Source organism: Pholcus phalangioides, unplaced genomic scaffold (genome assembly GCF_987345545.1).
Source record: "Pholcus phalangioides strain wild (caught in Gottingen) unplaced genomic scaffold, Ppha-v1.0 ptg000042l_1, whole genome shotgun sequence".
Lineage (NCBI taxonomy): Eukaryota > Metazoa > Arthropoda > Arachnida > Araneae > Pholcidae > Pholcus > Pholcus phalangioides.
Window position 1 is genome coordinate 690,365 of NW_028301628.1, and position 13,238 is coordinate 703,602.

Genomic DNA, 13,238 nt, shown 5'->3' on the forward strand with positions numbered 1-13,238 from the left:
TGTAGTAGTAGTAGTAGTAAAAGCGCAAAGATTCATAGAAATGCTAAATGAACTGAATAACGTACACCTGTGAACGGTAGGAAACGGGTACTTGAGAAAAGTAGACATCATGACAGAACATCTGTTCTCTCAAAATAAGTTCGCATTACAAGACTGTCCGTTTCAACATGCTTTGCAATCATATTAATTAGAATCTCTATAGCGGTCTAAATGACCGTTATCGTCATTGTAGGTAGAACTACATTTTACCACTAAACTAAGAAACCTAGGAAATTTACATTTTTAGGAATTTAGGAGCCTTGACACGATTAGAATAGCTATGGAATTTCATCAACCAGAAATAAGCCTTTTGGGTGTAACTGCATGCCAAAGTAGCTTTGTGGTCAAAATGGCAGCTTTCACCGTTTTAATGTTAAAAATCACATTTTCATGGATCGAGCTGAGAAGCCGAACACTCTCCAGGTATACAACGCTTCCGGCGCTCTTAGCAGGAAAGTAACCTACGCCGTGTGATCCTGCAGGGGCTACGGTCCTCCAAACATATCATGGCCGGCCGCTATGTCCGGTGCCTGATGGAAAATGTGCGTATATGTGTTGTGAACCTAACATGAATGTTTGTATCTGTGTAATTCTTGCAGATTATAGTGCTGGTATCTCTGCCATCAATTTTTCACCTGTGAGTGGAGTTTGATGATTGAAATTTGTACTATTGTCGGCCTCTGTTGTTCTCTGTGTGAAGACTTTTTAACGGGGGGGGGGGGGGGATCGGCTCGCTCGTTCGAGCTTCGAAGTTGGGAACCACGGAAAACCAACTTCAACCGAACACAAGGGATTTCGGGTCAGATGTTAGTCTTTCTGCACGTAATTTAATCCGCTTTGCATACTCAAATCTTTGATTTTCGCATTAAATTTTTTAATTTCAAAACATCCCACTAAGCTTGGCATTCAAATAAATTGTTAAATTTGTAAAAAACATTCACTTTTATTGAGAAAGTCAGCGTCCTCTATAGGCTGAACAAAAAACGATGAACTAAAATGTGCTAAAATCAATCAGGAGACACTTCAAAACCAGTGTGATAATCTCCAAGTCTAAATTTTTTTTTTTCTGAAATTTTAGTTGTAAATGTATTTGCTATAATCTGCTAATGTTTTAGTTTTTAACGTATACTTACAGTTCCTTTTTTTGTTAATAATATTCGATTTAACGGGGGTACTATATTCTGGGACGTCTGTTACGTTAAATCTTAAGTAGAGAAGGTAGTCCTACTTCTTAAAACGGCATATGCATGTTGATTGCTTCGTAATGCCTTGAGAAAATCTAGGAAAGAAAAATCAACTGACTTTGCGAGGAATTGAAATCGCGTCTTCTCACCAACTCTGGCCACATCGCAATTTACTGCCATTGATGAGATAGATGGCTTGGAAATGAAGGCGCTGTCTACTGGTGGTCGCCTCAAGTTCGTTACGGAAAATATCTCATCTATTTCCTCCATCGGGTTCGAACCCAGGACCGTGACAGCAACCTTCACGGTGGTAGATGAGCACCTTAATACCACGGCATTCGGGCGCGTCAGCCAGCTGTCGAACCGTTCGTAGTAATCGCGGAGAAAGACGTCATCTTCGGATGTTGATTGTTATTCCGCGGCTGTTTTTATACAGCTAGATGCAATGCATCAAAAATTAACATTTTTTCTGAACTTTATTCCATCCAATACATTCGTAGTTTGAATTTCACTGCAAAAAAGATCTTTTAAAACTTTTTATAATAATTCAACGCGAAAACGTTATACAGTCAATTCGCGATAATTCGAACTCCGATATCTCGAATATCTGTTCAAGAGTCGAAGTCTTCACTGAGCTCTAGAACTTTTTCCGCATTTTACTGTAAAATCTTCCTTCAACTCCAATTTTTTCCCCTTCAATTTGAAGTTTTAGGGGAATGAGAGAAATTTTGAAAAATAGCATTTAGCAATGCAGTTTAGTGGATTCATTTGTCTGCTTGCAAGTTGAATGACTTTCTCACGAAATGCAGACAGACAAGAGAATAAAAGTAAAAAATCACTGCATTTTTCGACAGAAAATTATATATCTTGCATGCACTTTTTTTATTTATAATTCATTTCGTTCGTACGAGTATCATGTATGTATGCGTCTGTTTTTCCATCGTGTAATATGTACGCGAGTCCAATTTATTTCTAAATACTCTCATGCCAATGCGAGCCGATCTCCCCCCATTGAAAAGTCTTGCCACAGAGAGCAACAAGCATTACACAGAAACAAACTTCACGGCAGGTTCAAAACACATACACGCGCGCATTCAATCATGTACTCATGCGTTAGAAATTCCATCGAGGAGTACGGGCGGCAGACATGTGTGGTTTGATAGTAGTAGTAGTTATTCCTCAGCAATGCCTGGCTCTAGGTGGATTTGTTCGGCTCATTTCGGAAGCCCTGAGAATCAAGTTTGGGTCGTGACCCAAGAGCACCTGGCTGTGAATAGATCCGTACGAGACCATTCTCGGAAGCCTCTTCAAAGAAGTTGGGGTTGTGACCCAAAGAGCTCAAGAGCCCCCTGGCTGTTTGTGGATTCGAATGACCCATCTCGGAAACCACTGAGACCGAAGTTTTGGTCACGACCAATAGGTTACCAACCCGTTGATTACAGTATCATCAACATTAACGATATTCTCTATTCATTCCCGAATAACGATGATCCCTAAGATAATGATGATCCGTACGGCCATTCTCGGAAGCCTCTTCAAAGAAGTTTGACTTGTGACCCAAAGCTCAAGAGTCCCCTGGCTGTATGTGGATGTATATATATTCGAACGACCCATCTCGGAAACCACTGAAAACCAAATTTTGGTCACGACCCATCGGTTACCAACCCGTTGATTACAGTATCAACAACATTAACGACATTCTCTATTCATTCCGGAATAATGATGACCCCTAAGAAGTCATCTCTGGAAAATTTCATCCACTGGTTTTCGTATTCAAGGTTCGTGAGATAAGAATTTACTTACGAACGATATCTACCAGCAAATTACGCGCTTCGCAATTTACAATCGTAATTACGGGAACTCGATCATTTCGATTCATTGTCCATCGCTGATTATTTCAAAACATTCGTTGGCGGAGGCGAAAGCCTTTCACGAAATGAGCTTTCCGAAATGAAAGCGCTAATATTCTCATTAACGTGGTCTTTCAGGCTTTTCGTCCGTCCGGATGAACCAAATATCACCGTATTCATATCGATTCGTCCAACAGTATTATAATATCTTCCCACTCTTATACTCCCTATATTTATTAATAACGTCATTTAATTGGTTTAGAGTTTCGAATTTGTGGTAATTGTGCGTATAGGGAAATTGGTAATTTCTACTTAAGGTAGTTACACCGTTATTTCCGCGTCTTTGGGGGGGGGGGGACTTGCAAGAACAGTGTTCTCTTCAACCGCTGGTCCGCGAAACATTTCACCGAAATTTTAGCTGCTTATAATTTAATTAAATATTCGAATTGGCTTTTATTTTTCCATCTTAGCTGTCAATCAGTGAATTATGTTTGTTTATTTTTTCCGGTCAGAATAGAATTATTTTTTCCCATTTATTTATTAATTTTTTTAATGGTCCGCAAATTATTTATCCTCTTTATTTTTGCTAGTTTTCGCACAAACAACTCTCCTGTTCATTTTGTTGGTGGTCCGTAAATTCTTTTTTTTTCCCTATTTATTTATTTTTTGCCGGTTCGGAAATTATTTCTCCTATTTAGTTATTATGTCCTCTATTTATTTCTTACCGCAGTCCACAAACTATTCTGTTTACTTTTTACTAGTTCATAAACTATTCTTCCCTTTATTTCTTACTGGTCTGTGAATTGTTCTTCCTATTTTTTTGATAGAGAGAGTCCACAAATTATTTCTCTTATTCATTTATTATCTCTTCTATTTCTTTTTCTCTGGAACGCAAATTATTTCTCCTAATTTTTCTTTGCTGTCCGTCAATTATTTCTCCTATTATCTTTTTGCCGGTCCGCAAATCATATTTTCCTATTTATTTCTATCAATTTAATTATTATTTCTCCTATTTATTTATTTCTTGCTGGTCCGTAAAAGTTACTTCTCCTGGTTATTTATAACTTCTCATATTTATCTTTTGCCGAAACGCAAATTATTTTTGCTATTTATTTAATTTTCGCAGTTTTCGGTAAACTATTTCCCTTATATTTATTATATTTCATATTTATCTCTTGCAGGTCCGCAAATAATTGCATCCGCTTATTTTTTTCGTAAGACTGCAAATTATTTCTATTTATTTATTTTTTGCTTCTCCTTGAAAAGTGTTGAACTACTTTCACTTTTCCGCACCTATAAAAAGGTTGCTCCGTTGTTCTATAATTCTCGCATACTGCTGATGAACACTGCTCTATTAGATTCAAGAAGACTCTTTTATCTCTGTAGACCCATAGATGTCGCCACTATCTACTGTGATAGACGGGAAAAACTTTCCTAGTATATAAAATCGTAATGCCACGTGCGACTGCTACCAACCATGACTACTTAACTAAAAAGCCAAGATTACACTATAAAACTTATTTTATACAACTTAAAAAATGCAACCAATAAGGGCATCGGTTGCGTTTGCTCGAATGTAATCGATAGCCTTACTAGTAGAATTTTCCAAGATTTATAAATGAACTTTTATCAATACTATAAGTGTAACCTCAGCCTTAGGCCGGGATTACACTATAGAAGTTTGATAAAAGTTCTTTCATAGAACTTGAAAAATGCAACTAATAATCGTACCGGTTACATTCGCGCAAATGCAACCAATAGTCTTACTGGGTGCATTATTCAAGTTTTAAAAAACAGTACAAAATAGAGGAAATCGCCGAAGATTTTGAAAACTCCAAAAATATGAAAACATACAGTACGATAATTATAATTTCATTTTTAAAATTCATTTCTGTTCATTTCCTCTTTTATCATTGGGCTAATTTGCTGTTTGAGCTCATTTCATCATATATATATATATATTAAACTTGAAATCTGATATTAAGTTCATTCTGCTCTGATAAATATGATACATTTTTTTAATATATATAAAAAAGTGAAAGAATCGTTGATATACGTTTAAGCAGGGCTAACTGCATTTTCGAAATTGAAAATTCAGAATTTTTTAGCAAAAATAATTTAGAATTCCATAGTTGAAGCTCAGACACCTTGTTTACAAAAAGAGTGTTTGATACATACTATTTTTTTACTTCATTTACCGTAAATGCGACTCCCGGCACGACCGCTCCAAGGCGAGAGTCCAACGGAAGGCGATCACCCCTCCCAAGAGTAGCGAATAACATACAAAAAAATTGGTCTGTCCCTTAAAATACGCAACGATCCAACAAGTCGACACAATAAATCGCCCTTACTGACACATTACCCTGCACATCCACGCGCTTGACCACACTTATCGCACACCCGCAAGAGCGGCTCTGCTCAACACCACCTGCAGAACTGTAGGTGGTGTTGCTCGGATGCGAGATCTATAACAGTGGAAAACAAAATTTCGCTTTTTTTTTTCGTGTTTCTTTGATCAAATAGGGTCATTCTTATAGTATTTTCCCCACTGATTCCGAATCTGCTTTCAGAATTTGTGTGTCAGGCATAGTGTTTGTGAGTAACACGCGTTTAAAATTTTGAGAAATGTATATTTTTCGCATTTGCTTACAACTTAAAATAGCTTAAAATCTAATATTAATGGTTAGTTCAAAAGGTATTTTTACATGATTTTCTTCAGTATTTTGCAGCAGGAATATTTCTTTTTAATGTACAACACAGTAATCGGCCAGCGTGTTTGGACTCCACTTGCCTTGATAATGCGATTACATGATGTATATGTTCTGGTGGAAACGCTCACCGTGCTCGTCGCTGATATCACCTAGGTTTTCTGGGGAAAAAATCCAAATGTGAATGAAGAAAATGTATCTTCAGCGACATATTGCAACCAAGAGCTTTATAGTATGTACTGAAATAATTCCTCCAAAAAGGTCCTTATATTTGTCCGTCTTGTTATTTCCAAGAGAGTTCTGGACTACTTTTTCGAATGACTCCATGCTGGTGTTTCTTGCTCATTTACGTAGGGTGGCATCGAACTCAGCATCGTTCATTAATTCTCGAATTTGAGGGCCAACGAATATGCTTTACTTGATTTTAGTGTCACTGACCGGTGGAAATTTGTTTTGTAGAAAGCTAAAACCGTCGCTATTTCAGTTCATTCCTTTAACAAAATTTTTCATCAATCCCAGTTTAATGTGTAGAGGTGGCAGGTAGACTTTCTGAGGATCCACTAAGGGCTGACTGACGACATTTTTGGTTCCCGGAACGAGCTGTCTTCTTGGTGTCCATTGTTTTTTTTACATAATGGTTTTGTCTATCTCTGCTGTCCCACAAGCACAAGAAACAGCAAAATTTAGTATATCCTAGTTGAAGACCGAGTACAAGGGCAATGACTTTCAAATCTCCGCAAAAGTGCCAGACATGTCTTTCATACGGAACCATCCGTAATAATGTTTTTATATGTCTCCTTCATGTGGGCCCCGTAAGCGATGCGAATGGAGGGGTTTTCGTTACCATTGTGCAAAAGTACTGCTTTCAAGATGGTTTTAGAGGAATCTATGAATAACCTCCACTCTAGGGGATTATACTGATGCCCCAATGCAACGTACAGAGCATCGACATCATTGCAATAGACTGGGTCGTCTTCCTTCAAAAAAGGTGCTCAAATTGCTTTGGTCGAGGAGCAAAGCTTGGACAGTTTGGTCAGGAATTCCCTAGAAAGGGTGAAAGGGGCTCGTAATTCCCTTGTCCTCATGGCTAGCACATGATCAGAGGTATCTCAAAAGAATCTTGATGTACTATTCCATAATATTTAGTCAGATGAGGCAAGTTTTAATATTCATAATACCCATTATTAGGCTAAAAATGTTGATCTTCGAGTATTAAGGCTGGTTAGGCTAACCCGCAACAATGGAAAATGCAATTGCGGAAAACTGGTGCCTGATGGAACGTTTCTGACGACGGATTCAGAGAATCAGCATTGAAAAATACGTTAGAAACAGTACTCAGCGTCCCAGAAACAAAAACCTTGTTCACCAGTGTAATCATCGTATCTTTCGCATCACATATCAAGTTTGTAATTGGTGGTGACGTCAATCGTTGAAAAATGCTTTAAAAATTACAAACAGCTCGTGGTCTATTTTAGAATTTAAAAAAGATGGCCGCGAATTTTTGAAATATCGAAAAAGTTAAATTTTACTTGAATAATATAATGTTTAACATTAAGTGAATTAAAGGATCACTTTCTCCGACTGAAGTCTTGATATGTTGATAAGTTTCATAATTATATTAAAAAACAAATTTTTTAATTGTGTTGTTCATTCTTCCATTACTCAGCAGAGGACGCAATCCTAATTGCGTATCCATGTGATACCACACATTACCTATAATGTCCCTAACAAGAGAGAAAACTCCTAAGCTTCAAATAATTTCTCCAAAATACCCATCGAAGATAAACGCAATTAAAATAAACCGGGACATTCGAATGATAAACTGCTCGATCTATTGATTCGGAATCGTTTAATCGCTTATCGGGGAATAAAATAAGTTTGTTTATTGCACGAAATATGTTCCCCCTTTTTTTGTTTATGTATTTTCTTTACGATCAGTTAAATTGAATCCGAGCAATAATTTATGGACAAATGTCCGCTCTTCTCGATTCCGAACCGAAATCTCATTTCACGAATCCGCTTATCGCGGATGCGGCAGAGAGAGAGAGAGAATAATATTAAATAAAAAGGAGCAAAAATATTGGACCTGTTCCAAGAGAATGCATGCACTGTATGTACAGCATGCATGTATACGAGTATGTACGTATCGTTCAAAGCCCTCTTTCCCTTAAAATGCTTGTCAACGATAAGGTATTTTCATATTTCAAAGCTAAACGCTGGCGTATTCGTGTTCGTTTCTTTCTCCCCTTTTTCTGAATTTCATAATAGGTTTCCCGTGCAAAGTATTTAAGAGACGTCCATATTTCATTTTTTATGCGTCTCAGATTCTGACAGTTTATGCCTCGTGGAAACAGGATACGGATCACGCTATTCCGGTTCTCCGTGTGCATACTCTGGAGTCCCTAAAGTGATTATGGTCTTGGATATGTGATGGAAATATTATCTTCCTTGTCCAGAAAAATTTTAGAAATTCGGTATGTAGTGGTAATTAGAATTTCTAGAACGTATATGGAAACCCCCAGAAGGGAAAAAAAGCGATATAGAAGTACACGCGAGTTCCTTTTAGTATTTTTTTTTTTTTTCCGGTATGATATGTACTTAGCAGGGGACTAGAACAGGGATCTCCAACGCAAATGGCCCGCGTGCCACATCACATTTGGCCCTCGTAACTTTTGATCCTGGCCCGCCGATCAGTTTCAGAAAATGATTGAAAAACATCGAAAAAGTATAAATTCTTGACGAAACAAATAATTCTAAAATAAATGAACGAAATAACTCTAGAAAAAATGAATGAAATAATTCTGGAACAAATTGATGAAAACTCAGAATCAATGAAAAAGATAATTTCGGAATGATGATGAAATAATTTCAAAACGCAGCCTAAATGAAATATGTTTCAACCAATTATCAGACAACAATGACCTTTTCCATTAATTTCTTTGAACAGTAACAGAGTTTTAACACTGCCACCAACAATAGGACGCAACAATATTCAATTTTGCTTATAAAAAAGGAGTGAAGTTCCATTCAAACCAGACTGTCCCATATTCGTGGGCCGCTCGAAACTTTCTTAACTGAAAGCTGTAGGTAAGGCCGAAGCTGAAATCACGCGATGGCAGCCGTGTTTGGTATATGGCCCGATAAGAGTTTCTCCAGTCCAGTCCCCGTGAAAAATACGTAAGGCCCGAGATATACCACATGATGTTGATACCATGATGGCGGTGTAGTACCCATACCCGATATCGTGGTATCAGGACCAGTAAGAATTTTTCTTTTCCCTGAGAGAAATACTTTACGGCCTGACCTAACGTCGCGTGATGGAATCTATCATTGGCATCAGGCTGAATTTCTGATGTAGTTAAGAGAAATACGCAAGGCCTGTGCTGGTGTTAATGTGGGGGTTGTCTCAAATATTTTTGAAGGGACTTTTTACCCTCTTGAGGACTTTCTTTAATTATTCTTCTTCAAAATATAAAGGAAAATAATTAAAAAAAGTAATTATTGCCATATAGGATTATATTACATCTCATTGAAACCATTTTAGAAAAATTAGATAAGATCATTAAAACTAACAAATAAATCAACATTCTAGCACGGTCTGAATTAAGAACTTATGTTCCTGTAGCAATTCCTCGATCGATCAGATCTTCAGCATGAATGATCATGTCTCAATTAAAGTTGATTATAATTACCATAAAATAGAGGCCAAATAATAACATTTTATTATTATTTGAATTAATTATTAAATTTAGAATCACGAGGGTGTTGTTGCAATATTTGTTTAAGAAATGATGTGTCTCGAGAGATGATTAATCACAGTTTGTGAAGTTTCGAACATGATCGTGTTGCCAAATGGAGTTTCTGAACGGAATCTTAAATTCGGCTTGACATCGACTAGAGACACAGAGATGTTTTTCACGGAATGACAAGGAGAAGTACACGACACTGTATATATTTTACGTCATTAATCATCTCGGACGCGACATGGTGATGCTCTTCGGCAACATTATTCAAAAAATCTCTCTATTTTCTTTGAAAAATCACGATCGGAGAACAATTTTTTTTCCCCCCTCGCCGATTTCTTAGATTACATCGTAATTCCTTTACATGTTTTACAAAGAAAAGTGATCTCCGATACGATGTTCTCCCGTTTAATTATTTTTGAAATTCGATGAGACATTTTCAAAGATCGATCGTGGTTTAAATTAACATCAAGTATATTTCACATTATTATTATCATCACATTCGAAATTTATCGCTAAGAGTTTAGAAAAAGACGAGGTTTTTTTCCTAGTAATATGAGTATGTAATTCGTTTATTTCATCTTCAATTTCTTGACTTCACAACATCTTTGAAATTGACTGTCTCTGCAGCTGAAAAAGGTTGAACGAACGAAAGCATACTTTACTGATGCCGTCCGTAATTCATGCATATTGTTATATAGAGACAATTTTTACTACTACTTAACCGTACATGCACCCAGGGCTATATAACAAGGGTTGTCTCATGAGGCGCTAGAGTCGGTACCACCTGACATAACGCGTGGCGTCCATTTTGATAAGTTCTTTCTAAAATTATCTTTTCGATTATTTCCCATTCAGTATCTGTTTATTTATTAGCTTGCTCGTTCGACAATTTAAAATAAGAAATTTTGCGTTTGCTTATGAGGTGATATTTTTCTCTGATCTCATTCAGTTGAAACTTCGTGCGTTAGTTAACTTTTATGAGTTGATTGAAAGTTGTTGTCTAGAGCAAAAGGACTTGTAAGATCTACTCCAATGAGCGACAGTTCAGCTCGGTGGACTCCTTGAAACATGCCATAGAAACTGAATAGTATAATTTGGGCCCAAAACCTCCAAAAAAAGTTTTGCTCTTTCAATGGAAATCGCTTGTTTGATGTCTTTCAAATTAATAGAAAAATTATAAGTTATTATATATAACACCTGTTTGGGGCTGTTCAAGTATTACGTCAGCAGTTTTTTAGCTATTGTTGACTCCCCCTTGTTAGAAAAAGTCAGCAAAACTCTGACCCTCTCCCTCCCTTGCAAGCGAAATTTCGTCAGCTCTACGCCCCCTACCTCCTAACGCATACAGGAATCAGAGATACGCGCGAGGGGGGGGGGTTAGTGCCCTTTCCGCACCGACAATCAAAAACTTATTTTTTTTCATGCACAAAAAAAAATGTAATTAAAATTTCGGAAGAAAATACCTTCATATGTTATTATAATTAATTTCCGTTAATTCCAATGCTATTTGAAGGCTAAGAACTCAAAATTTATCCTTAGGAAATTCATTGTGACCCATCTCTAAGCCGAATATGCTAAACCTATGGCAAGTGGACCAAATTTGGTCTCTGGATAATCTGATTTGGACACCTCTCAAACTTAATTTTGTAAAAATGATCTAAGTGGAACATTTGCAGATCGTTCAAGCGGGTCGTGGCACATTTTCAGAACGCTTAAGTGACCCGCGACACAGTGTCAGAATACTTAAGCAGAAGCAAGTTCTTTGCCTACCGAGCCTGGGGCGACCACCGATATATGGAGAGAGAACCTTCATTTTCCACCCAACTCCACTAGTTGGAAATTTCCGTATGGCGATATATGACCAGAGTTGGTGTGCGGTAAAGTAGAATACTTAAACGGTCACATTCAGAGGCACCCCCTCCCCCTTGAGTTCTACGTGGCACAGTTTTAGAGCATTTGAATAGCCTCCAGTGCAGTTCCTAATCATTCAAGTTACCCGCGCCACATTTCCAGATTACTTAAGTGATAAGCGGCATAATTATGTATCGCGTGAGTGACGCGCGGCACACTTCCGCCCGTGACACATTTATGGAACAATTGAAGGATCCGCGGAGCAACATTCAGAGATCACTAAAGTAGCACTGTAGAGAACTTATCCAAAGGGAGAATGTTAGTTCAGGTGCCAACAGACTAGTGGAAGGTTTTTCTCGTTTTTGTCACACCGAGGAAGATGCTGTTAAGAATATTTCATATTTTTATAAAGGCGTAAGTATCATTCAACCACCCCTTTGTCAGCTCATCAAAATTCAGCAAACCCGAGCCCCCCATCGATGCTGAAGGCACTTGAATGGCACCTTTGTTAGAGAAATTATAATGCATTTTTGATTATTCCATAAATTATTAGGACAGCATTCATTTGTATTTGTGTTTTCTATTCGAGTATAATTTTTTTTTTCAAATGCCAATCGCACCAGGTCTGTAATACAATATTTTTCACACATTTTCATGCATTTATTTCCACTCGTACACAACTGAAAAAACAACTTTTTCGAGATTCTACAAACTTTTGGGGCAGAGTGTACATCTGTTGGTTTCTGCAGGAACTTACTTTGGAAACGTGTAATGGAACGTTATTCGGTCAAAAAATGGATTTCGCGAAAATGTAACATAGACCGTTATTCGGACGAACGCTTTAAAGTTTTATTTCGAATCTGTGTTATTATTCAAACATAATCAACGTTTAATTTATTTTAGTTACAGTAACCTTATTTTCTATTTCAGGCGTCGCATTCATTGCTGGTGTTCGGTGCGAAGAAGAATGCTTAGGTGAGTGCCGAAATAAATTAATTAATAAAATAAATTGAAAATGCAGCGAAACTTCCGTAGGCGTCCACCTCTATTAAGCGGCCAGTTTTTCTCGGAATAGACAATAGGCTCCATAGACATAATACACAAAAACCGACCCCTATTCCGCGGCTACCCCGTGTGCAGTCAGCAGCCAACCTGTCCGCGGCCACTTCAAAAGCCAAAATGTCCAACGAGGGATAAAAAAAAAAAGGCCCGTGAAAAATATGCCTGTCGAATACGTAATCGTGTTAGAATTCCCGACCCTCTTGAGGCAAGCTATTCGATTTATTCGCAATCCTATTAGAGAAAAACTGCCTGCGACCACCACACCACCTAGAATTTTCCCTTACCAATCGATACTGGTGCCCCCTTGTTCAAGCAGGTGATTGACGATGTATTAATGACTCATGGTCCATTTTATCCATCCCTTGAAAATTTTAAACACTTCAATCATAAACCCCCCCCCCTCTTCCAAGAAACTACGCCTTTGTTCATGCACAAAACCGCTGTAGTAGTCCTGTGCATGCACGCGACTTGCTTTCGCTCGTGGCAGTTTCCAGTGGACGACCGACCTAAGGGTGTGAACATAGTGCGTCCGTATTTCCGATTCCGGAAACCCGCGTCAGCTCCCAATTGGTTAAATCCCAAATTTCAACTTCATAAACTCGAAATTCGAGTTGTCAGAATCGGAAATACGTACAACTCTATTCATATGCATAAGTTTTTACTTATCATAAAATAAAGAACCGTAAAATACTTTCAACAGATAATTTTTATGTCACAATGAATTTTAAAAATAAAAACAAATTATATTTTTTTATAATTCTCTCTCTTTAAACTTATTCATACATTTTCAATATTTAA

At 37.5% G+C, this 13,238-nt stretch overlaps 1 protein-coding gene across 1 annotated transcript in view; it reads left to right on the top strand.

Annotated features, from left to right (window-relative positions):
• Positions 1 to 13,238, top strand: part of LOC149063841 (UPAR/Ly6 domain-containing protein qvr-like) — a 201,200-nt gene that overhangs the window by 180,243 nt on the left and 7,719 nt on the right. Inside the window, exon 2 of the mRNA XM_089255163.1 lies at positions 12,309 to 12,353. Coding sequence (XP_089111289.1) covers positions 12,309 to 12,353 — 45 coding nt within the window. The remainder of the gene's footprint in view (positions 1 to 12,308; positions 12,354 to 13,238) is intronic.